The sequence below is a fragment of the Alosa sapidissima genome, chromosome 1 (assembly GCF_018492685.1).
Source record: "Alosa sapidissima isolate fAloSap1 chromosome 1, fAloSap1.pri, whole genome shotgun sequence".
Classification (NCBI taxonomy): domain Eukaryota; kingdom Metazoa; phylum Chordata; class Actinopteri; order Clupeiformes; family Clupeidae; genus Alosa; species Alosa sapidissima.
The window spans coordinates 36,037,472-36,063,027 of record NC_055957.1 but is presented as its reverse complement, the minus strand read 5'-3'; the positions used below and the strand labels follow the sequence as shown (position 1 = coordinate 36,063,027).

Here is a 25,556-nt window from a genome sequence, read left to right as displayed (position 1 = left end):
CTGTATTTTGATTAGAAGCTAAAGCAGATTTTTCATACTGTTTCGATCTCACAAGATTAGATGCTAAAGCAGATTTTTCATACTGGTTCAATATCGCAATTTTGGAAGATTATTATTAACATTTTTCTGTGTATTTTTCTATGGACTCTTCTGCTTGGTTGTTCGAGCCAAGACGATTAATAAATTACTGTCCATCTTTACTACTGCCTCTGCTTCTTTGGCCACACCCACATTCGTTAATGGTAACTTCCGCTCGGTTCCATTACAGTCACGTGTTCTCCCTTTGTCACTGGGCTCGGCTCTTTTTTCACTATGCTGTCTATAGCCAGAATGTTCTCGTACTGTACTTTTATCAACTTCATTGCCTCGCTGGCTTTTCTGCCCAGTAAAGGGATTCTGCTCTTCTGGGTAACCACTTGAAACTCTAATCTGTATAGTTTGTTGTTTCTGGGGTTTCTGACCTTAACCTTACATGTACCCAGAGGAGTCAACTTGGTCTTGTTATACATCACTAGCACTTTCTCAGTGTGCTCTAACTGTGTATCTGGGTTTAGTAGGTTGATGGGGATGATATTACAGGTGGCCCCACAGTCTATCTGGAAGTTAACTAACTTTTCCCCAATCTTCATTCCTGCAAAGAGCTGCTGGCCCTGACTGTGGCTGTCTTTAACCTGGTTTACAGTTTCATCCTCTCTATTTACTTCAGTTATACAGTTGACATCCTCATATGAGTCACTGTCACTAGTCTGCTCTGTAACTGCATCTCAAGCCCGCGAAAACAACAGGTCTCATCCAGGTCCGCTTGCTGAGCCCACCACTGCTCAGCTCACGCCCACCAGGGAGGAGCCAAGAGAGCGGGTTGAGCAAACACCACTCTCCGCTCAGAGAGCGCGGCCCTCTGTAGAGACAAGGCAAGCCGTAAATGAACTCTGCACTCGTAGCTGTGAGGGGCTGAGTGAAGCACAGGGTAGCCAGGTGCAGAGACTACTAGCAGCGTACACCGACATCTTCACCGCAAGAGATGAGGACTGTACCCGAACGAGCCTGGTCCAACGCGATATCGACACCGGAACTGCCCGGCCCATCCGACTTCAGACTCATCGCTTACCGTTCGCCAAACGACAAGCAGCTGAAGAAAAGATCAAGGAAATGGCCGCAACAGGCGCCTCAACCAGGTAACCCGGAAAGACTCCTACCCGCTCCCCCGCATTGACGATGCGCTGGACAGCATTGCCGGCTCCTGCTGGTTTAGCTCGCTGGACTTATGCAGTGGCTACTGGCAGATTGAGCTAGCCCCGGAAGCTCGGCCGAAGACAGCGTTTACCATCGGGCAAGGGCAGTTCCGGGTACTTCCGTTCGGCCTATGCAACGGGCCAGCGAACTTTGAGCGGTTGATGGAGCGTGTCCTGGCGGGCATTCCACGAACATGCTGCGTGGTTTACCTGGACGACATCCTGTGTCATGCAACAGACTTCACCGGTGCCATAGGACATCTGGAGAAGGTGTTCGACGCCATACGGGGTGCTGGGCTCAAACTGCACCCGAAAAAGTGCCACCTGTTCCTGGGCCATGTCGTGGGGGCCGCCGGAGTGGCCACCAACCCAGCTAAGGTGGAGACAGTGAGACGTTGGCCTGTTCCGCGCAATGGTGCGGAGCTTCCTGGGCCTGGCGTCATATTACCGGCGTTTCATCCGGGACTTTGCTACAGTCGCCAGCCCGCTGCATCGATTGACGCACAAAGACCAGCTCAGCTGAGGCCCCAGTGCTCGCTTTCCTGACCCTCAACTGCCGTTCATCCTGGACACCGATGCCAGCGACGTGGGCGTCGGCGCCGTCCTCTCTCAAGCAGGTGAGCAGGGCGAGCAGGTGGTTGCATACTTCAGCCGCTCACTGGACCGAGCGGAGAAGAATTACTGCGTGACCCGCAGAGAACTGTTGGCTGTGGTGGTGGCAGTGCGCCATTTCCGAACCTACCTCTATGGCAAACGGTTCCTGAGAACGGACCATGCATCGCTCACCTGGCTGCTGAACTTCAAAGTTCGCTCGCTGGCTGGAGGCGCTCCAGGACTACGACATGGAGATTCGACACCGGGCGGGTCGCCTTCACGGCAACGCGGACGCCCTGTCCAGGCAGCACTGCCACCGGAGGGAGGAGAGGAGCCTGGCCGCGGCTCAACCGGAGCCCGCTCGTCGGCTACAGGCAGCATCACCGCTGGCAGAGAGAGAGAGAGTCGCTGTTTTCAACGCTCGCCAGCAGCACGCCAGTGAGGGGGCCAACGCTCGCCAGCACCACGCCAGCGAGAGACTCAACGCTCGCCAGCACCGCGCCATCAAGAGAGCCACCGCTCGCCAGCTTCATGCCAGCGGCAGCTGGGGCCATGGACGCGCAGTCGCCGGTGGACGTGATGTCAAGGGAGGAGATCCGGAAGGCGCAATCGGAGGACGCCACGCTCGGCTGAGTGTGGTAATGGATCGAAGCCGGTCAGCGACCGCCATGGACTGACGTATCAGCACTCGATCCAGAGACCAAAGCAATTTATTCACAGTGGCCAGGAATAGTAGCACGTCAAGGACTGTTGTATAGACATTGGCGAGCTCCCGATAGACAATCTGACATTTTCCAGTTGCTGATTCCTGCTGGATTACGAGCCCGTGTACTGGAACAGGTACATGGGGCAGTGGGGGCGGCTCATTTCGGCATTGCAAAAACTCTTTGTCGGCTGAGAAGCCACTTCTATTGCCCGGGATGCAGGCTGGACGTTGAACTGCATGTTCATTGCTGTGACGCCTGCACAGCGAAGAAGGGCCCCACGCGACGCTCGCACGCTCCGCTGCAGCAATACGCAGTCGGGGCTCCCATGGAGCGGGTAGCCATCGATATCATGGGCCCACTGCCAGTCACAGAGCGGGGAAATTGTTACGTGCTCGTAGCTATGGACTATTTCACTAAGTGGCCGGAGGCGTATGCAGTGCCAGATCAGAGCGCCCAGACGACAGCGGACAGACTGGTCACTGACGATGGGCATCCGTAAAACGAGAACGACACCTCTGCATCCACGGGCTAGTGGAACGGTTTAATCAGACGCTAGCAGTGCAGCTGGCCATATTGGCCGACCGCCGACAAAAGGACTGGGACTTACACTTGCCCCTGGTGCTCTGGGCATATCGCACAGTGGTGCAAGAGTCAACGAAATGCACACCAGCAGCTCTGATGTTCGGGCGAGAGCTACGCACGCTGGTGGACTTGGTGTTCGGTTCGCCTCCGGAAGCGGAGATTGGAGGTAAGCCAGGGCTAGAATATTACAAACAGCTACGCGAGAGACTGAAAGGAGTAAATAGATAGATAGATAGATAGATAGATACTTTATTGATCCTCAAGGGGAAATTCAAGGGTCTCAGTAGCATACAGACATAACACACAACATGCACTTACAGCAGAAATGGTAAACATAAGTATAAGTATAAACATATAACTAAACTCCACTGTACAATAAAGACAGTAGAAGATAAGACAGATAAGAAAACTAACAAAACTAAATACACTATATCAGTTAAATTAAGAAAGTCCAATGTGCTTGAGGGTGATCAAGCATAAGACGCTTGTAGTGACAGGGCCAGGACTGGTGAGGTGCTAAAGGGAGTGAGTGTCATGGTGAAGGTGCAAACAGTAGTCCAACCATAGTCCTTAGTTATGTGTGCCTGGCAAGGTACTCAAGAGAGTGAGTGTCATGGTGAAGGTGCAAAAAGTAGTCCAACATTAGTCCAACAGTGCAACAGTGCAAGAGTAAGGTCTAGAGACCAGCATAAATAATATAGACAAATAGGAGAGTAAAGTGTAATGTAGACAAGGTAAAATAAAAAACTAGGTTGAGGTAAAAGGGTTATAGCCATTCATTCATTCAGTATTGTATCAGAAGCCTGACCGCAGCCATTGATCATGTGTGCTAATATAGCATGAAAAACGGTGTAGCAGTGTAGCAGTAAAACAGTAGTGAAAACATTAGGCTGTGTACAATAGTAAAACAGTAGTAAGCAGTAGTAGTGGGCAGTCAGTACTCAAAAAACATGGACATGGAGAGGGTGGAGAGGCAGACAGACTAAGCAGAGAAGTCTATCTCTCCTCTTCCCTTTAGTGAGGCATTGAACAGTTCAATGGCCCTAGGAACAAATGACTTCCTCAGCCTTTCAGTTGTGCATGGCAGTGAGCGAAGTCTCCAGCTGATCAAGCTCTTTTGGTTTTTGATAGTGCTGTAGAGCGGATGACATTCATTGTCCAAGATGTTGATCAGTTTGTTTAGGGTCCTTTTGTCAGATATTGAAGTGATGCACTCCAGTTCAGCTCCCACTACAGAGCCAGCCTTCCTTACCAGCCTGTCAAGTCGCCCAGCATTCTTCTTCTTTGTGCTTCCTCCCCAGCATACCACTGCATAGAAGAGGGCGCTGGCCACAACAGACTGATAGAACATCCTGAGGAGCTTGCTGCACACATTGAAGGACCGCAGCCTCCTCAGGAAGTACAGCCTGCTCTGTCCTTTCTTGTAGAGTGCATCAGTGTTGGCTGACCAGTCCAGTTCATTGTCCAGGTGGAGACCCAGATACTTGTAGGTGCTTACCACCTCCACATTGACCCCATCAATGGAGACTGGTAGCAGAGCGGGCTTAGACCTTCGGAAATCCACCACCATCTCCTTGGTCTTTGAAGTGTTTAGTTGAAGGTGATTGAGTTTGCACCACTGCACAATGAGTACACGAGTTGGCCAGGCAGGCTATGAGTGAAGCTGGAATACGTCAAAAGCGAGCTTACGATACGCGCTGTCGTGGCCAGGAGTTCCAAACCGGCGATAAAGTACTGCCCGGAGAGAAGAAAGGCATTTCCCCGAAACTCACTAGCCAGAGGGTCGGGCCGTGCGATGTCTTAGAGAAGCTGTCTGACGTGGTCTATCGTGTGAGACTGATTAAGCGTCGGAGAGTTGTGGCTCTCCAACGTAATTGACTGACCCCGTATCGACCCCCTGGCCTCAGCTGAGGGTTGTGGAGACTTGGACACTGATTCTGTGGACCTCGGTGACAATGGAGCTGTGGCTCTAACACCGGTCACCATGCAGCCATCCCTGAAAGTCACCGCCGCGACAACGGGGCGCCCACAACGCCAGCGTCGCGTCCCAGCCAGGCTCATGGACTGACGTAGGGTAAGACTTGAGTCAAGGGACATAGACTAAGTCTCGGGGCGGCTGTGTAGTGAACCGAGCCTAGCTGGTTCATGACTGAACTCCCATAGTGCTGTGCAGTGTATGTGTGTGTGTGTGTAATGTTGATGTTGGTTTTAGTGAGAGTAATTGCGTTTACTTTGTCATGTATGTGTTAGCTGGTATAGTCTTTCTTTATGTTGTACCTCATGTGTTTACCCCGTGTTGTATGTGACTACCCTGTTGGTGTATCATGCTTGTTTAATTGACCTCCCTTGTGTCGCCTGTGTAATGACGTTCGTGTGTTTTGGTGCGTAACCAATAAAACTATTCTGAGACAACTTTGCAGTTTGTTACAATACTTTGGGTGTCCTTTCTCTCTAATGAGCATTAATAATGGCACAGTATTTTGCTGATTAGCCATGTTATCAATCACCTGTAGTAGCCTATGTCTCATGGAAATGTAGCCTATGTCTCATGTCTCATTGAGGACAGTTAGGGGTGTGAGGATTTACACATTCTGCATCCCAGATAGCAAAATCAGATTGCCAGATAGCGGACCGCTGGTATGCCGCCGGTGGCGTGCCACTTGTGGTCCGCCGTTGGACCACCATCTCTTTAAATTTAACTTGTCATGAATATTAAGAAAAGTTAATAAAATTATATATGGAGTATAACTGAACAAATGAAAAAGATTTTAGACCAATAGTAGCAAAATATTGGGCAATTTGTCTGCAACCCGACAGCGGACCTACGGAGCCCTAGAGGGGTCATCACAAAATGTTTTGCATGTTGAGAGAATGTGCACTCGTTTTACTACATTGTGCGCTCGTTTTACTAAATTGTGCTCTTGTTTAACTAAATTGTGCCCTCGTTTAACTATATTGTGCACTCGTTTTACTAAATCGTACGCTCGTTTTACTAAATTGTGCGCTCGGTTTACTAAATCGTGTGCACAATTTACTATATTGTGCTCTCGTTTTACTATAGTGTGAGCTCATTTTACTAAATTAATTTTAAGCTCTCATTTTAAGCATAGTAAAACGAGGGCACAATTTATTAAACGAGTGCACTATTTACTAAAACGAGCGCACGATTTACTAAAACGAGGGCACGATTTATTAAAACGAGAGCACAATTTGTGAACATGGTTATAGAACATTGTGAGCACGCTCTACTTAAACGTGGCCACAATTTGTAAAACGTGCACTCAATATTGTCTTGACACATGTAAACATGAGCACGTTATAGTATATTCGAGATCTCGATCTACTAAAACGCACCCACGAATAATTAAAACGTGGGCTCGAAGAAATTAAATTGTGTGCACAAAAACATAGTGTGGTGTCAAGGGATATCCCCGGGAATGACGTCGGGAGGTGTGTCGCTTGTAGTGACGTAGAGGGAATCTCATTGATTGCAGTGCACCTGGTTATAGCCCCGTTAGGTAGGCTGTAGGTGGGAGAGCAGATGATTGTGTGTGTTTGTACAGGCCCCTTGCCAACATCGTCCAGCTGAATGTTTAGCGAAGTTTTGGGTGTTTGTTGAGGTCCAAGTGTATGCAGAGCTGTGGTGTTTATCGCGAACGGTGTGAGCTGGGCTACATAGCCTGAGAAGCTGAGCATCGTGAACGACACTGTTTATGTCTCCCGTTTCATAGTCCGTATCAAAGCTTACCTCGTTGTGTGCATCATTGGTGTGCGCGTGGGTTATATGGTGAGGCCCATCGGGCGCTAGAGGGAACCTTATTGTTTTGGTTGGGTATTAGGCGATACTACTAATACGCAGTAGCCTATTTGTACCAACAGTAGGTATACGTGTTGTAATTGTTTGGGAGCTTGTCGCTGTGATGTGCTTCGATTGACTTCTAGACCTCACAGTTAAGTCAACAATCCAGGAGATAGTGGAAACCGGTCATTAGGCTACAACAGAGCCCGTGAGTAGCCTTTGTAGTAGAATTTCCCCATTATGGGTCTCCATAGCTGGCGGTTGACACCACAGTGCCCCTGCTACAAAGAGTAGAAGTCCGCTATAAAACATGACCACCTAAAGTCTTTAATTAGCTGCTTACGGTTATCATCACATTACCAATATGAACTGTTACAGACAGCTGTAGGCCTAGTCCATGTCAAGGTAACACGAAGTTGCCACCACAGCACAGCGAGCGGTGAGAAAATGTCGGGAATTACTAAATGTGAGCACGAAATACATATTTCGAGAGCTCAATTTAGGCCTACAACGGGGTCACGTTGTATTAATTCGAGGGCTCAATTAAAGGAAAACGTGCTCACGTTTTATTAATTCGAGGGCTTAATTAAAGGAAAACGTGCTCACAAATTATCACGACCAGAAAAAATCACTTAAAGTGAGCTCTCCCGGGCTCCGTACGGACCACCAGAGAACCGATGAGCAAAATGCCAGCGGACTGCCAGCTATGCCCCATCGACAGTGGTCCGCCAGCCTCTTGCAATCTGGGATGCTAGCTCAGTTCAACTCCATTACATATGGCTTGGCAATATTAAAGGAATGCTCTGGAATAATAATAAAAAAAACCTGGGGTCTATTTATGGTTGGTACGGTTCAATTTTTTCTTTGAGAGCAAAATTATGTTGATCGGAGGAGTTTTGAGCAAGACCGTTATAGGCTGGCGCACATGACAGAATTCCCCCTGTTATGAGTCAGTGTGTTCCATCAAAATGAAGCCATTAATTTATGGTAAACATTACATATTGTTGTTTTAACATTTAAGCCATTTTTTAACATCATAACACGGTGATATGATTATACACACACACACACGTGGTGTGCTGTGTGTGTGTGTGTGTGTGTTAATCTAGCATTCATGGGCTTCGGAAAAAAACGTTATAGCCTTGCAAATAGTTGGCTGTGTATATGGGTAGCCTATGTAAAACTCTTGCTGGCCTCTTGCTTAGGTTTCTGCTACTTACTTAATGTGTTGTCCCAAGTATACACTGAGTGTTACCTGCTCTGTTCTCTCCCTCCATCCTCCACTGTGCCTGTTCTGCTTATCCAGGACCAAGGATGCAGAGGACAAGAAGGGTGTGGCGATATATGACTGGAATGGTCAGATAAGATCATTTTTTATGTTTGAGGTCCACACAATGGGGCCCTTACACAAATGGAGTTGTGTTGATCCAGCATCTTCCACACCTCCCATAACACTCCTGACTCCAGCCAAATGTGTTGCATCCTCCTTACCAGATACATAGATAGATAGATAGATAGATACTTTATTGATCCCCAAGGGGAAATTCAAGAATGTCACCATGTCCCTCTTAGAGGTGTACAGAGTATATGGAGAGCTATCCATCCCTTCCACATTGTGTCTTTTGTGTAGTTCACACACAATTGTTGTTTAAACTTTGGATACTGAAATCTTTTTATTTTTTGGAAACCTAAATTAGTGTCAGACCTCCTTTTTATGTTGCAGTGTCACCATACCTTCCTCCCAGTCTTTTTTGCATTTGTTCTTGTTCTTGTTTTAAACACATATTGAAAACTTAATAAAAATTCTATTGAAAATCTAACATGTACAGTATCAGTCATCCTTTTCATGCTGTAGTCTCACCAGGCGGCTGAAATATAAGTTAGGCTATAAGTATTTTATTGAAAAAGTTGATTGCTTATTGCTAACAGCTTACATTTTAAAAGTTTCATCAATGCATTAAATCTGTTCAGTTCTTTTAGAGAAATAGCATAAAGGTGGCCTTGGTAGTAACATTTTAAGACTAGCCATAAACATGTCAAAAACACATAGGCTAAATAAGAATCAATAACAACTTAAATGTGAAAAGTTTGATCAATACTGCAAGACACCCACTGTTTCAATAACACACTAAGCCTACTGAATACTATTTATATATTTGATAGACGTTTATTGGGGGGGGGGGCTGGGCACCTTCATCTTCATCTCACCAAACGAACTGAGAAGGACACTGGATCTAATGTCCACACACAAAGGGATACAAAATTCATAGCCTACATTTGGACAATGTAAGTAAAGTATATAGCGTGATACAGGCAAATGTAGGAATCCAATAACAGCTTATGTCCAGCAAGGAAACAAACGTCCAATGTTAGAACTACCAAAGAACATATTTTAGATCGATGTTGCAGACCAATTATACTCGCAATATGTAATTGACACTATAATGTAAGCATGATAACACGTAATAACACTCGTTTTTGTTTTGTTGTAATGTTTCCCGTCTAAAAACGCACTTGCTGCTGTCTATCCCATTGAAATAACACTACACGCAAAGAGCTGTTTGGAACTGTTGAAGCGTACGTGAACCACGTGACCGCGTGGCGGCGACTTCAAAGAGTGTCGCAACTCTCTTTTTCTATGGCTCTGGATTTTGCTAACAGAGTTGCCCAGTTAGGGGCTCGTCATCACTTTTGTCGTCACGTTGTAGTTCGTTTGTAGTCCATGTGGCCTTTCATGTCCTTTCAACAGTTTTAATGTGAACTTGGGAATTTGCCGTTTCCGTCACTTAAAAGCTGGAAATCTTTCTTTCACGAGCGTCTTACACTATATTTTAAGCAAATACAGTTGTTTGTTTAGGATAAGTGAGTGTATGTTTTAACCTTTGTTGTTTGTCACACATTCCTATGGCAAAGCACATGAACACTTGCTGTCGGTAAAACAAAGTAGCCATGGGGGCGGTGCTTGTCATTCCGAGGTGCCCTGAATCAGAGCCCGTTTTTAGACATTCTCTGCCTGAATCAGAGAATGTCTAATAAGGGGAGAACTGCCACTCTCGGAAAACTTCCGGTTTCTGAACTGGTTGCAGTTCCTTCTGTGGTTCCACATGAGGGCGCTCGTCCACGAGTGCAGAATGCATGGAGGTCTATGGAGCTGTACCCCTCAAAATACACTTTTCTTGGGATATAATTTTTTTTCAAGTAATTTGAGTATTGCATTCGAAAGGAGAGGCAAAGAAAATACACTTGGTTGAGTATTATATTTTTTAAAGTCACTTAATTGCTCTAGAAAGCCTTTCAAATGTGTCAATGACGTCATTCATTAGCACAATGCTAGCGTGTTATGTGCAACAACGACCCAACCTGTAAGAAATCAAAAGGACATAAGTACTCGTTCATTCAACTTTTGACCTATAACCCATGTTGAAGTTATACAAACTACAATCAAATCTGAGATTTGTCAACGACAATCAGATGAAAGGGACCAATTTAGCTGTCTAGCTCCATTGACTCCCATTCATTCTGCACTCATGGCGATCGCCCCCAGTGGAACTCTGGTGGAACTGCATCCAAAATTCGGTACAATGGGACTTAATACGGAGTGGCAAGGCTCTCCGTAGACGGACTCTGGCCTGAATGCACCCTAAGTGCCCGCCTACATACGGATCATGTCACGTGATAATGTTATCCAATGAAGTGAAATTGCAGTCGGGAAGCATTTTCATAACATTCCTTAACTCGCGGAAACGCACTCTGCTTTAACAGCTCGAAATCTGTTGTGTCAGGCATCAAACTGTCATCTTAGGCACAGATTTGAGGGGATAGCCTTGGCCTATCTTGGACTACACAAGGTAAGGCAAAGTCAGTATAGACTATCCTTCTTCGTAACCCATATAGTTCTACAATATAGCCTACAGTCAATGTTCGTAGCTAGACCAGATTGACTATAATATTGTTGTGTAATCATATCATGTGATGTAATATTAGGCCTGTCCTTTAGCAATAGGCTATCGTTCTGTGCAAGATCGTGCAAACCAAGCCGTCTCAATATTGTTTATCAACTCAGCTGGAGAATAGCCTACTACTGCCTGGAGGTGGCATTAGAGTGCTCAGGTTATGTCACTCGTGTATGCTACAGTCAACACTCTGTAGGGGACCACAGTCATGATTGGTAAATTAACCATGTTTAACCATCTTCTCTGGCTTTATTCGGCAGATGGCCTTGACTCTGACCGACAGAGTCATTGGGGCAATCATAGGGTCCGCTGTTGCAGATGCAGCAGGTAAGCATGTGAGTTTTTTGACAGAGAATGAAAATGTGTCAACAGTGTAGCCTATTTTGCACAGCCTGATGGCATCCTGATTATTTTTTTTTTTGAGACTGAACAAAGTCTCTCAAGTGTGAGGGTCTGGGGAAGTTGTTGCTACATGCATGATTGGAGTCTCATCCCCACTGGGTAGGATACTGGTGCTATGAGCATGATGTGACTCCTGAGTGTGCTGGGTCAGCCCTTAATGAGCCAGGCAGGAGTCACAGAACAGACAAGAGAACAGTTGACAGGGTAGTCAGACTCACGATACCACTATCAAATCTATCTATAAGTATCTTGTTATCTTGATGCTCTGATTTCTTTGCCAGCACAACCCCTACACTGGGTGTATGACCAGCAGAAGCTCAGTAGCCTTTTGTCCCAAGATAGTCCCCCAGAATTCCGCCCGGAGTCTGCAAATCCCTTCTACAGAAGGGCAACTGGCAATCAAAGTTGCTATGGAGATCAAGCTTATGTTCTCCTTGAATCGTTGTCAGAGTGCAAAGGTAATGTATGTTTTCATTTTGTGGAAAGGTTTCCATTCATTCATTCATTCACAGTTCCTACACCCCAGCAGTTTTCATGGACCACTAAAAGTTACAGCACACTCTATTTTACTTCTACCGCTTCACTGGCACAAAGAGATTTTATTTCCTCATAGCTGTGCTGGTATTGCAGTTAGGGTTGCTTTTAGATAGAGCGTTTAAAGCCAGTTGATGGCACCCCACATGCCGACACACAACTGTGTGCCATGTTCATATTAATAGTTTGCTATTTCATAGATTTTAGCCATAGATAGATAGATACTTTCTTGATCCCCAAGGGGAAATTCAAGGCCAATAAAGTATCTATCTATCTATGGCTAAAATCTATAAAATAGCAAACTATTAATATGAACATGGCACACAGTTGTGTGTCGGCATTTGGGGTGCCAAAGACATTTAAAATGTAAAGACAGACAGGTGTCTTTTTCAACAGTGTAAGCATATTTGCCTTTTATTTTACATACTAAACTTCTGACCACTCTTAAAGGTTTGAACACTGATGATCTGAAGCAGCGCACATACAAGTTCTTTGGGCCAGGATCAGAGTATGATACCCCTGTCAATGATCCATACAGAGAAAAAGGAGGTAAATCGTTTCACTGAATCAGTTCAGTTTCATGTTTCTTTTGCAATTCATTGAGTGACTTGGAAGCTCCTTTCTTTGTAAATGTTTAAGATGGTTGTATAATGGATCATAATGGTGTATAGATACAATCTGTATAACCAATTGCTCTGTATTTAATTATTTGTGCTACTGACGCTTTTAAGGTCCAAGACCACAGCTGCCCATTGAAGGACCATGGAGACATGCAAGTATTAAAGGTTTCATTAAGAATGTGGACGCTGGAAAAGAAAACACAGGTGATTCATAATGTTCTGGTTTGATTCCTTATCTGCAATGTAACTATCCCTCCTATAGTTTCAGTACTGGATCAGTATTAGCAATCTGGTGTGCATGCATAGAAAGGAAAAGTATGGCATTTGATTTTCTGCCTGTCTTTTAGGTTGTGAGGAAGACAACCAGATTGATGGAATTGCCAAGCTTGCTCCCATTGTAGCTCTGTATGCTGGGAAACCAGACATGCTGGAAAAAGTAGAAGATGCAGTCCGTGTTACCCAGAACAACGATCTGTGTGTGGCCGAGACACTCGCAGCAGCCAGGTGTGTACGTCATGCAGATGTGTGTATGCAATGCTTCTGATCTGTATATTCATAATGCAGAAATAAAAGACCACAGAGAATATCTTAATCATATTTCAGGTTCTTGGAGCATTTCATTTTGAAGGCTGCAGATCCAGCTGCCTTTGATTGTGTGATAGCGCAACTTAATGACCCCAAGCGTAAGAACTCCCAGGAACTGGATAAAGCTGTAGCCGGTATGTCCAGACCTCACTGTTTCTTCTTTAACATATCTTGTATCATTCAAAGTCAGAGAAAGAGTTGAAGTTTTAAAAAGGTTTGTTGGATTCATAGGACACCTCTATCAAGTGAAAGAACAGCTTTCTAAGACACCTAAGGAACTGATTCCCACTGTTTTCACAAATGCCTGAGGTATGGATGATAATGTTTGTCTCCTAAAAGTGACCAATAATTTCCATCACTTATAATAAAATCCTTGTTCCCTCCTTCTTATGATAGTCATAGTCTACTGCTGCCACTTCACCTTGTGTTTCATGTGTTCAGGTTTGCCTGGTGCATTCCAAGCAGCTCTGCATGGGGTTCTGACAGCCACAAGTTTTGAACAGGCTGTGAGAGAGACCATGAGCTGTGGGGGTTGCACCTGTAGCAGGAGCTCCTTCATTGGGGCTTGTATTGGAGCTCAGGTATGTCCTGGGAGGAAATGCAATTGTATGTACTTGTAATGTGTAGTAAATGCGTGAGTCACATGAGAGGTTCACTGTTCTTTTTTAGGTTGGACCTGAAGGGATCCCAAATGCATGGAAGACCAAGACACTGCAATACAACTCCTTGATTGAACATGCAAAGAAGATTGCTGAACTCCACCAGGCATAAATGTGCCATTCTTCATATGTGTGGATTTGACTGAGATGCTATTGTAAGGGAATGTTACGGTTTTACAGTACACTTAATGAAAGCTCCAGCTCAAACATTTGAAAGGTTGGAACTTGATGCCTTGTGTGATGTTAAGTCAAGACATGCCCAAATAACTTTCATTAAATCAGTTTGGATTATTTTTCAGTTATCACTCTTTGTTTTGTAAATGGTTATGGTTATGAGATTTGGCAGACTCCTTTGTCCAAAGCGATATACAAATACAAAACAATATAATACTTAAATTTAACAGGGAACAATTTAAAATGGTCAGACTATTAAGGAGAATTGCAATAATAAACAACAATGTAAATTCAATCAATAGCCTAATGGAATAATGAAGGAAAATAGCAACAATAAACAATAATGTCCATTCAATCAATAATATAATAACAATAACAATAGCATGGTAAGACTACATTAAGGAGAATATAAATAATAAACTACAATGTCTATCAACAGCCTAATGAAAAAAAACAATACTATACAAACCAAGGTTGCCAAGTAAAAAACAGCAACAACTTGCTTTGGACAGCAAGACCTAACCCTGATTTTCCACGCCAATAGCAGACATCCCAAGTCTCCCGGGAGTTCCGGGAGTCTCCCGCATATTGATAACGGCTCCCTGATGCCCGCAAATTAGATAAAATCTCCCGGAATCTAGAGCGAGCGAGCAAGAGCGCGCACACGAGAACGAAACTTCAAATCGTGTGTGCATCTGAGTGTAGCGCGCACACGACGGGGATGGAGAGAGAGAGGTAGTGAGTGTGTGCCTGTTCAAGACAGAGAGCATCCTGATTGGCCTGTTTCCGTTCAGTTAGGAACAGAAGCGTCATGGCAAAGGCAGAGTGCCCCCCAAAAAGGAACATTTAAGACCCATTTCACATCAGATTACACAAAAGTGTACCCTTGTCTCATAAGAGTTCAAAATAACGATAGTCTTGCATGCTGCACTGTTTGTAACAGTGACTTTAGCATTAAATGGTTGCAAAAGACATGTTGAGGTGAGTTTAACAAGTGTCATTTCATGTTCTTATTCAGGACTAGCCTACTAGATGGCTATTTGCCAAGGCTACATAATGACCAAACTACCAAAATCTACATATTGTATTATCACAATTTCTAACTATAGGCCTTCCTTATTTGGTGTGCTGAGTAGAGACAATTAATTTACAAACATAGGCTATTCATCACTATTTCAGTATTTAAGAAGGCTAAAGTAATTTAATTTATAATTATATATATATATATATATATATATATATATATATATTTTTTTTTATTTTTTTTTTTTTTTTTTTTTTTTTTTTGGGGGGGGGGGGGGTACCTCCCTGAAATGTCTTTTTGCAGGTTGGGATGTCTGCAATAGGATACCTTGAGCGTTTGACTAATTTGTTTTTTCTTACGTTCTGATATCCATCCTTATCCTGAACTGCTTTTGGGCTAAGCAAACAAACTTAAGATGATGGCGAAAGTTGAACCAACACTTTCATTATTTTTTACATCCCGCACTGTGACGTTGAAATGAAGTGTAATAAATCAATCTTGACGGCAACGTAAAACAAACAGCGCTGTCTGTGGTCCTGAAAAGCAGCACACAATTCAGAACCATCGCCTATAGTTATTTTGTGCAGTGGGAAAAGAGATTTGGAAATATAGGATCTAGGCTAAAACGTGACATTGGTTTTATAGAATTGTGGTGGGCTAAATTGTGAAGGCTCTTAGTATATTAAAATAAAGAGAAAAACACAAATTTAAACGAGGTCTTACGGGTCTAATCTTCACATAAGGATCGGATAGTCCATCTGAGCGGTCGACGTCCCTTTACGACCCCTCGTGGCGTGAGACCGAAAGTACAACCATGGCTCATTCGAGACAACTCGGAACGGTTCGAGTTCGAGCTAAAACACATTTGGCCAATTAGATCGTTTTACTGTCTATGATTAGACCTCTGAAGTTCACCTACAAAAAAGAACCAAAGCTACAATTTTTGCTCATATAAGGAGATCCGGGTCTTAATCGAAACTAACTAGGCTACCTAGGACAAGTTGCATTGCATGTTAGCTCTGGGTAACAGAAATCTAAGTTTCCCGTCTTAATTAACGTACCGAAAATAACAGGAGCCACTCGAAGGCAGAGACAAAAGTGTGTTAAGCAAAACGTCTGCATTTCAGACTTCTTTATCCCCGCGAGAGTTTAACAGGTGCGATAGTTCAAACCCCTATGTTATTTTCTTATAGGAAGAAAATCGCAACCGGATCTCAAATATGGCAGCTTTTTTGTAGGTGAACTTCAGAGGTCTATTTCACTCACTGCTTCGTCCGAATCTTCGATTCCTTCGCCGAGGAATATTTTACACATTGCTTAATACAAGTGGCTCTCTAGTGCAATTTATCGAGTTGGGCGGACACATCAGAATTACGAGTTGTCTCGAACGCGGCATAATTTCTTCCCTGTGCGCATCATGGTTGAACGATGTCGCCAAAGGAGTGACAACCAATGAAGTCGCATGTAGCTGACTGACGTCCAACCCCATAACAGATGATGACAGAGAACAGTGTTAGTGTTAAACATTGATGCACAACACTGATTGTTTCTAACGTTTTCAATCGGTACTGCAAAGTGTATGGATTGCTTGTAGACATTCCACGTTCAGAGGATCAGGCCTAGCCGTTGCGAACAATCGAGGTCCCAGTCGTAAACAAACATGGATTTCGATGTCAGAAGATTGGCAGCAGACGCTGGTACTTTACTCAGCCGTGCAGTTCAGGTAGCACTATAAATTCTGATACCAAGACCCTCTGACCTTTATGCGGTTTTAAAATGAGACAGGCTCTATATAGCGCTGTATTTAGGCTACTTTTGGTATGTTTGCGTAATGTAAGCTACACAGGCTGATAAGATGTTGGGTTAACGTTGTAATAACAGTATGTATAAGACCACTTCAGTGGTCGCCTTACAGCATGTAGTGAACCAAGCCATAACGACCTCACATTGTACAGTTCACAGAGGAGGTTCTTGGACAGGCTGAAAGAACTGAACTGGATGGCCACTTGGAGAACCTTCTTACTAAGGCAGAGGCGACCCAGCAATGGACAGAGAAAATAATGAAACAGACTGAAGTTTTATTACAACCTAATCCAAGTAAGAGTAGTCTGATCTTCCTAAAGTTTACACTTGACACGTAGCTGACATTTCTTGTAGTATAGCCTACTTCGACATATTTATACGAATTCATAGTGTTAAATTATACATACTACCTTGCCGTAAATGCAATAGCTGTGGCAGAATCAGGCTACCTTTAAGCTATACTGACCCAATGGCGTCATCCCAGCTAAGTGTTAAGTAGGGACTAGCGGGGCTAGTCCCCATCTGCTCTTAAACTCGGGCACTTTGAATAGATCCCACTCCATGCAGGTCTTGTGCCATGTTGTATGTTCTCTCTAAATTGAGCCTAAATTGAACCTTTGTGAACACAGATGTCAGAATAGAGGAGTTCCTGTATGAGAAACTGGAGAAAATGCCTCCTGTGAGGCCAAACAACCTTGAGCTGCTTGGAGAATGCATGATCGACTCTGGACATGAGTTGGGTCCTGGAACAGCATATGGTGAGAGGACTGGTGCACCGCAGGTTCTTAGATTACACTGTGCAAGTTGAGATCGGAGAAGTTGGAAAGACATGGTCTCCAAAATGAACCATAATGTGCAAGTGTATACTGTATGCACTCTGTAGTAGTCCAGGGCAGCAACAAGTCCTTTTGAAACTAGGTGGGCAGAAACATCCATAATATTTCCAACATTTCATAATATGACAGAATGATACATGCACAAACATAAAGCAACCATCAGCCATTTAAACAAGCAGGAAGATATGGAAAAGTTAACAGATTCATGTTCATTGTAGGCTGTCAAACATGACATGAAACCTCAGTGTAAATCTGAGCTAGCTGCAGATTTTAGATAAAGGCATTCTCACAGTGATGTCCCAAACATGGTCTGTTTGTGCTGATTCTTCTGAAACTGGTTTTGATTTATGCCAGTTATTTTGCTTGTAAATGAAATTACATTATACCTTTGAAATATTGTTTCACTACAGGAAATGCTTTAGTCAAGTGTGGTGAGGTTGAGAAGCAACTGGGGAGTGCTGAGCGAGAATATAGCCAGTCATTGGCCATCAACTTCATCACACCTCTGAGGAACTTCATCGAAGGGGACTGTAAAATTCTTGCAGTAAGACAAGGTTATGCTATCATAGAACTATATTCAAAATAGTTTTTGTTTCATGGTGTGTTTATATTGGTTACTGTTTTTGGCAATAACAACCTAAATATGCTAAACATTTTGTGCTTCATGAAATTGCACAGCACTTTTTACAGCACAGTCACCAAATATATTGCCGATCAGTATCACAGTCAGCCAGCTGTTTAGTGTTATTTGTATATATGTATCATAACTGTTTAGAAAGCCATTGCATGTTCAATAGGAGTTATGCTTGACTTGCTTATTGATCTACAATTTCACTCCCCACTAAAGAGGGAGCGCAAGCTTCTGCAGAATAAACGCTTGGATTTGGATGCTGCTAAAACACGTCTGAAGAAGGCCAAAGAAGCAGATACCCGGTCTACAGTGAGTTTCACATTTGAGTATAAGATACCCGGTCTACAGTGAGTGTTACATTTGAATATAAGATACCCGGTCTACAGTGAGTTTCACATTTGAGTATAAGATACCCGGTCTACAGTGAGTGTTACATTTGAATATAAGATACCCGGTCTACAGTGAGTGTTACATTTGAATATAAGATACCCGGTCTACAGTGAGTGTTACATTTGAATATAAGATACCCGGTCTACAGTGAGTGTTACATTTGAATATAAGATACCCGGTCTACAGTGAGTGTTACATTTGAATATAAGATACCCGGTCTACAGTGAGTGTTACATTTGAGTATAAGATATCCGGTCTACAGTGAGTGTTACATTTGAGTATAAGATATCCGGTCTACAGTGAGTGTTACATTTGAGTATAAGATATCCGGTCTACAGTGAGTGTTACATTTGAGTATAAGATATCCGGTCTACAGTGAGTGTTACATTTGAATATAAGATACCCGGTCTACAGTGAGTTTCACATTTGAGTATAAGATACCCGGTCTACAGTGAGTGTTACATTTGAGTATAAGATATCCGGTCTACAGTGAGTGTTACATTTGAGTATAAGATATCCGGTCTACAGTGAGTGTTACATTTGAGTATAAGATACCCCGTCTACAGTGAGTGTTACATTTGAGTATAAGATACCCTGTCTACAGTGAGTGTTACATTTGAGTATAAGATACCCCGTCTACAGTGAGTGTTACATTTGAGTATAAGATACCCGGTCTACAGTGAGTTTCACATTTGAGTATAAGATACCCGGTCTACAGTGAGTGTTACATTTGAGTATAAGATACCCGGTCTACAGTGAGTGTTACATTTGAGTATAAGATACCCTGTCTACAGTGAGTGTTACATTTGAATTTAAGATATCCGGTCTACAATGAGTGTTACATTTGAGTATAAGATATCCGGTCTACAATGAGTGTTACATTTGAATATAAGATATCCGGTCTACAGTGAGTGTTACATTTGAGTATAAGATATCCGGTCTACAATGAGTGTTACATTTGAATATAAGATATCCGGTCTACAGTGAGTGTTACATTTGAGTATAAGATACCCTGTCTACAGTGAGTTTCACATTTGAATTTAAGATATCCGGTCTACAATGAGTGTTACATTTGAATATAAGATATCCGGTCTACAATGAGTGTTGCATCTGAATATAAGATACCCTGTCTACAGTGAGTGTTACATTTGAATATAAGGATGTTGTTGATGTACTAAAGGTAAAATGGTTCTTTTTATCCAAACTGTTCCATGATGTTTTCACAGTATTTTGTATTCCGTGCTATTGTGATTTAACATTTTACCTTAATTGAACATGACTGTTACAAAAGGCATATCTAAACAGATTTGTAGATAACAGTGATTTCTTTTAACTCAGTGAACCAGTGTCCCAAAGCTTTCATGGTCTGAAACATCAGCGTTAAATATTTTGGTAGACAACATATCTTTTCAAAATTTGCTTAATTCTGCTTGTCTCTTCCCATCACTGGGGTGGTCACATTTTCCATGCTGGAATTTAACATATTTAAAGAATTCATTATGTTGATTTTATGTGATCTTTCTGGGCAGTATGGGGCACCAATTTCTGAATACCAGTTTAGACATGAAAGAGACGTTTTGCAGTTTTTATATTTTCATGCATCTCAAACTCTCCTACTCTCTATCTCCTGCCTCCTTGCGACTGGATGCCGTCCTAAAAGCAACTTAACTCCACCCCTCCACTGGGAGAGGAGTATGTGGCACACTTTTCCTACATGTTCAGCTTCTTGCATGTCAGATGGCTTAAGGTTTGTCTACTCTGCACTGGTTCCTCCACCCAGAACACATGTACGCTGGCTCCATTGTTAGTTGTAGCTTAGCCTCATGAAGACAAGGATTTCAAAGTATGGTCATCACTGTGTCATGCTTTTACATACACAAATAGCTATAAGAGGAAAGAAATATCAAATCAAATCAAATAGGCTACTTTTTAATTGAATCACATGAGAATGAGTATTTTTCTTTGCTCATCATTATGCTGCAGTCAGCCACTAGGAGTACTAGAGGCGAGTGAGATGACACTCTTTATACCTTTTACAGACTGGAGATGACGGTGATAAACTAAATGTGGGTAGTAAGGATTACTGTGTGGAGGGCAGTTACAATGTCAGAATCAATCCAAACACATCTTGAATATATAAGTTGATTGGGATGTTGAAAAACCTTCAGATTTGCGCAGAGGTCTGGGGTGAGTCATCCCCAAAGAGCCTGAATCAAGCAAGTCTGTTTTGTTATATTGATCCTGCTGTCCTCTCAATCAGGGAACTGTTTCCAAATGTTGGACACAGCAAAAGCTGCTATTTGGTTGAGTTGTAGTTGTAGGTAAAAATGGAGTCCGTGTAATGTGTAATAATGGACTCAGTACTGTGACTGAAAAGATCCCATGTGCTTCATTTAGTCCTGTTATATGATGTGTTAACAGCCTAACAGTATGTGTGGTTTGTATCCACATCCTTTGTATGCATGCTTTGGTGCTTCACGTACCGTCTGGTTGTGTCAGGCTGCGTATCATAAAGCAGAATTGTTTGGAGTTGATATTTGAACTGGTGTTGCAGCACTTCCTATGCCAAATGTTAGAATGACATGCTCAGAGTCTTGGAGAACAGCACCACTATACATTGATTCATCTTGTCTGTCTCTTGTAGCCTATGTATGGCAATGAATCAAAGTAATATCCCACTTTGTGACTGTGAAGTGAGTTTGTGGTGTTTGTGTATTGTTGTTGATGTGAATGACAAGATACCCCTTCTCTCACTTGGCACTGCTCTGCTTACATGAGGCTACTTTGAGGTTGATGTAGTTAAAGTGTGGTAATGGAAGTTGCTTTTTTAAACTTGTGTCTGTCTTTATCTAAAATGCACATCAGATGTGGGCTGAGGAGGTGTCACAGGTAAGTGATTGTAGGAGTGTCTCTAGACTTTGTTGCTTTTCTCTTTAAACTCCTTGGACCCAAACAGTCAAAGCAGTTTGAGAGAGTGAGAGCTATTTTCTTTAGTTCTGGTGATGATGGGGTGTCTATCGGGAGCTCATAGGGCAAAGTAACACAAAAATCAAAATATCTCTGACTTCAATCACTTCTGCACCTATGGAGACATATTCTTTGTGCAGATATTTTGCAGAGGAGATGCCCCTATACATTCATTACATTCTATAGCAATATTGTTATTCACTGTATGAATAATACTGCAGGGGAATGACACCTTCTATTCTGACCATTTTCATGTGTAGACCACTTTCCTGTGCTTTTCTAGCCATTAAAATATAGGGTCTGGGCACTCACCGTTGGCAGTGCTCAGTCCGAGGATAATCGGTTGTCTTTCAAATTCCCTCTGCACGCAATAGGACAGCCTGAGTCCCATGCGTTTTCCCACCAGCAGAGCTAGCAAATGTAATTTGCTGCCTCTAGGGTGCGTCTAGATTTCTAGACTAGTGCTTTTCACTTTCTGCTATGTGCAACGCTTAACATTGACAAATGACATTATACTCTATAAAGGTGCTAGGTGTAAGAAGTGGTTACCGTTCAAGAACTGCCAATGGGCTAAATTAGTCCCTGTGCCTCATGCCTGTTGTAGGCATTAATAATGCAGTTCCTTAAAAAGTGTATTTGATTAGAATTCTGAATGGTGCCTTTGAAATAGGGAATCATTTGTGGCTGTCCACTTTTGGTCTTGGTCGTCACTTGTAAATATGCTTGGATAGGATATGCTAATGGATACTACTGACAGCCAGACAATGAGTGTTTTCTAGGCTGTAGCCCACTGATGGGAGAGTAGATAGTAAAGCAGATGGGAAGTGGGAGACAGAGATTAGAAGTAGGTTTGGGAAATGACCTGAGGCTGGACACAAACCTGGGTTCCCATGGACACTAGACCCATAAGGGGTGTAGTATGCCAACGCTCCGCTTCACATCTACAATTCTGTTGGCTGTTACTGTTTCAGTCTTGCTTACTCTGTTGGTTTGTTCATGCATGTGTCAGGCAGAGACAGAACTGAGGATTTCCCAGAGTGAGTTTGATCGACAGGCTGAGATGACCCGGCTGCTCCTGGAGGGACTCAGCAGCACTCATGTAAGTGACCGGAGTCAGCAGATACATCACTGGCTGTCCATACTGGCTCTTAAAATTTTCAAACTTAAGTGAACATTTTCCAAATGTTGGTAACCGTTTTAGATATGCCTCCTTATATTCAACCCATAATAAGGCTAATTGGGTTTATCAAATCTTTCTAACAGACACACCATCTTCGCTGTTTAACTGACTTTGTGGACACTCAAACAACATACTATGAACAGTGCCACCTGTACATGGGCAACCTGCAGAAACAATTGGGAAGGTGACTGAGTATTCATTCAACAGTGAAGTTGCATATCCACTGTGGTAGTCTTATGTACCTTATATACCATATACCAAATCTACTATAATTTTGAAATAGTCTACGTCACTGCAGTATCCCTTTTCTATGGATCCTTGTTCTATGAATTAATTCATGAAATTTCCTGAAAAAAATCTCTCATTCATGTTTCTAGTTTTTCGTCTGTGTTCTGTGCCAACAACAATCAACCCTCCGTGAATGCTGCCCTGGATGGTTCCTCTCCACCCTTAACCTCCACAGAATCGGGGGCCACTGTTCTGCCACCTCCTGTCTCTGGCCACTCCTCCCCTTCTGTTAGGGAGCTGCACCTCTCCAATGGCACATGTAAGGCCCGTGTGCTCTACAATTACAGTGCTGCATCCAGCTCGGAGCTCTCTCTGTTGGCCGATGAGGTTAGTTCAACTTCCTACATTTTAAGCAAAGATGTGGTGTTCAAAGATGATCCTCCATTCAAGTCAGCTTGTTAGGCCACTCTGGTGTGTATCTCATTAAGCCAGAACAGTATTTGCACACCCTGACAGTGCGTAATATACATATATTTAAGTGTAAACAGGGCCCAATTGTTTGGAATGCATGGTTCAGCATGATGGCTGTTCAAGTAAGGTCAAATACATTTCCCTTTCCATTTATCTGTACTAAGGGCCAGATGTACTGTGAAGAGTACAGCCAGAGCCCGTCTACGGAGAGCCTTGCCACTCCGTATTAAGTCCCATTGTACCGAATTTTGGATGCAGTTCCACCAGAGTTCCACTGGGGGCGATCGCCATGAGTGCAGAATGAATGGGAGTCAATGGAGCTAGGCAGCTAAATTGGTCTCTTTCACCTGATTGTCGTTGACAAATCTCAGATTTGATTGTAGTTTGTATAACTTCAACATGGGTTATAGGTCAAAAGTTGAATGAACGAGTACTTATGTCCTTTTGATTTCTTACAGGTTGGGTCGTTGTTGCACATAACACGCTAGCATTGTGCTAATGAATGACGTCATTGACACATTTGAAAGGCTTTTTAGAGCAATTAAGTTACTTTAAAAAATATAATACTCAACCAAGTGTATTTTCTTTGCCTCCCCTTTCGAATGCAATACTCAAATTACTTGAAAAAAAATTATATCCCAAGAAAAGTGTATTTTGAGGGGTACAGCTCCATAGACCTCCATGCATTCTGCACTCGTGGACGAGCGCCCTCATGTGGAACCACAGAAGGAACTGCAACCAGTTCAGAAACCGGAAGTTTTCCGAGAGTGGCAGTTCTCCCCTTATTAGACATTCTCTGGTACAGCCACGACTTTCTGGCTACCGATTGCAAGTCCAGTTCCTTAGCCACTATACCACCATAGCCCACATGGATTTAGGAATTTAGGATTATACTTGTCTGTTTTTTTTCTATATGTTTGTTCTTTTTAGGTAATAACTGTGAGCAGTGTGCCTGACATGGATTCTGACTGGTTGATGGGAGAGCGAGATAACAAGAAAGGAAAAGTACCAATCACCTACCTCCAGCTGCAGAGCTGAAGCACTGCCTGTTGCAGAATTGAAACTTTCCATCAATGAGATGGACAAAAGCAATAGGACTCACCTGTAGCACTGCCATATCTTATGAATGAGAAGTATCAGTATTTAGATATTGTTGGTCTGTTTTTTGTCAATGTGCCAAAACATTTTTAAAAATAAAAATATTATCTTTAAACAGACAACTGCCATGCAGTGATGTGCCTAAAATCAGTGGTGGATTTACAATTTTCCTTATACGCTGTGGCTAAAGAAAAGTTACTTTGAATCATGATTAGTAATGTAGGTTGCAGTTTATAGGATTGTTGTATGTTTAAGGGGTTCAAGAATAATATAAAAGGATATAATCATTTGCATTCATGTATCAGCAGTAATTCTGTATAATCAGGTAATCAACATTGTGACTAGTTTGTTGTTCTAAACATTCATTATTATGCAAACACGTATCATTTTATGAAAATCCAAGCTAGAACCGGCACTGCCTAAAATAAATATTTGAAAATTGTTGATGCCTACTTTGCCTGTCTTGTGCCACAGGGACTATAAGAATTGGTTGCGTTGAACAGAAAGCATACAGAAAATGACAGGAAATAGATGGGCACTCAGAGCAGACATCTACCAAGGCCAAACGCCGTGTCTCACAACTTTAGTGAAACCAAAACTAAACTTTGTGTTTTGGCCCTGTGATGTAGATCCTAAACGTAATGGATTCTTCCATGGCCCATAATAACAATAATAACTTGGACTTATACAGTGCCAGGCCTTCATGGTACCCATGCTACATCTCTCTACGAGATTCATGAAAATCATGAATCATTCATTTTCATCCAGAATAGGATTTTTTTTTTTTTTTTTTTTTTTTTTGCCAAGATCTCGTATTGATGATAGTCAAAGCACTCAGTAAAATCGTATGCATTACATCCCAATGAATTTCAGTGAGGTTAAAGTCGGGACTCTGTGTTGGCCCGTGTATAATTCTTCATTCTACCTGATCCACATCCCACAATTTGAGCCTGATAAATTCTGTCGTTGTCAGACCTGGAATATACCCTTGCCAGTAGGGAAGGGGGAAAATCAATGATGGGATAACCTAGTCATTCTGTATTCTGGTAGTCAGCTGACATAATGCTGCTGCTGTGCCTAGCTGTAA

The 25,556-nt window shown here is 42.9% G+C and overlaps 2 protein-coding genes and 1 long non-coding RNA gene across 6 annotated transcripts; 2 read left to right on the top strand and 1 right to left on the bottom strand.

Moving 5' to 3' along the window:
• Nucleotides 1-428: 428 nt before the first annotated feature.
• Nucleotides 429-20,239, bottom strand: LOC121717297. The gene is made up of 3 exons (XR_006033811.1): nt 20,229-20,239; nt 9,425-9,434; nt 429-763 (listed from the first exon to the last, which is right to left on the bottom strand). It is a non-coding gene; the product is annotated as an uncharacterized LOC121717297 (long non-coding RNA).
• Nucleotides 10,602-13,960, top strand: LOC121717270 (crystallin J1C-like). Of its 2 annotated transcripts, none has more exons than XM_042102535.1 (10): nt 10,602-10,762; nt 11,128-11,194; nt 11,551-11,727; nt 12,254-12,352; nt 12,535-12,627; nt 12,771-12,927; nt 13,027-13,142; nt 13,240-13,317; nt 13,450-13,589; nt 13,678-13,960. In XM_042102535.1, exons 2-10 carry the CDS (start codon nt 11,128-11,130, stop codon nt 13,777-13,779), a joined length of 1,029 nt encoding a protein of 342 aa, XP_041958469.1. In that variant the 5' UTR covers nt 10,602-10,762; the 3' UTR covers nt 13,780-13,960. The 2 variants fall into 2 exon arrangements, with proteins under 2 accessions (XP_041958469.1, XP_041958470.1); XM_042102536.1 differs by having other exon boundaries at nt 10,621-10,772.
• LOC121717234 (endophilin-B1-like) lies at nt 16,318-24,911 on the top strand. 3 transcript variants are annotated; one of them, XM_042102532.1, is made up of 11 exons: nt 16,318-16,588; nt 16,821-16,962; nt 17,298-17,426; nt 17,915-18,048; nt 18,352-18,444; nt 20,186-20,272; nt 21,391-21,414; nt 22,502-22,591; nt 22,756-22,856; nt 23,050-23,287; nt 24,302-24,911. In XM_042102532.1, the coding sequence occupies exons 1-11, from the start codon at nt 16,526-16,528 to the stop codon at nt 24,407-24,409; spliced, it is 1,209 nt and encodes a 402-aa protein (XP_041958466.1). In that variant the 5' UTR covers nt 16,318-16,525; the 3' UTR covers nt 24,410-24,911. The 3 variants fall into 3 exon arrangements, with proteins under 3 accessions (XP_041958466.1, XP_041958467.1, XP_041958468.1); XM_042102533.1 differs by lacking the exon at nt 21,391-21,414; XM_042102534.1 differs by lacking the exons at nt 20,186-20,272; nt 21,391-21,414 and having other exon boundaries at nt 16,321-16,588.
• Nucleotides 24,912-25,556: the final 645 nt, after the last annotated feature.

Coding starts and splice junctions, on each gene's coding strand:
- LOC121717234 (XM_042102532.1), top strand. CDS start 16,526: ATGGATTTCGATGTCAGAAGATTGGCAGCAGACGCTGGTACTTTACTC. Junction 16,963..17,297: donor TTTATTACAACCTAATCCAA/GTAAGAGTAGTC, acceptor TTGTGAACACAG/ATGTCAGAATAGAGGAGTTC. Junction 20,273..21,390: donor TGCATGTCAGATGGCTTAAG/GTTTGTCTACTC, acceptor AATGCACATCAG/ATGTGGGCTGAGGAGGTGTC.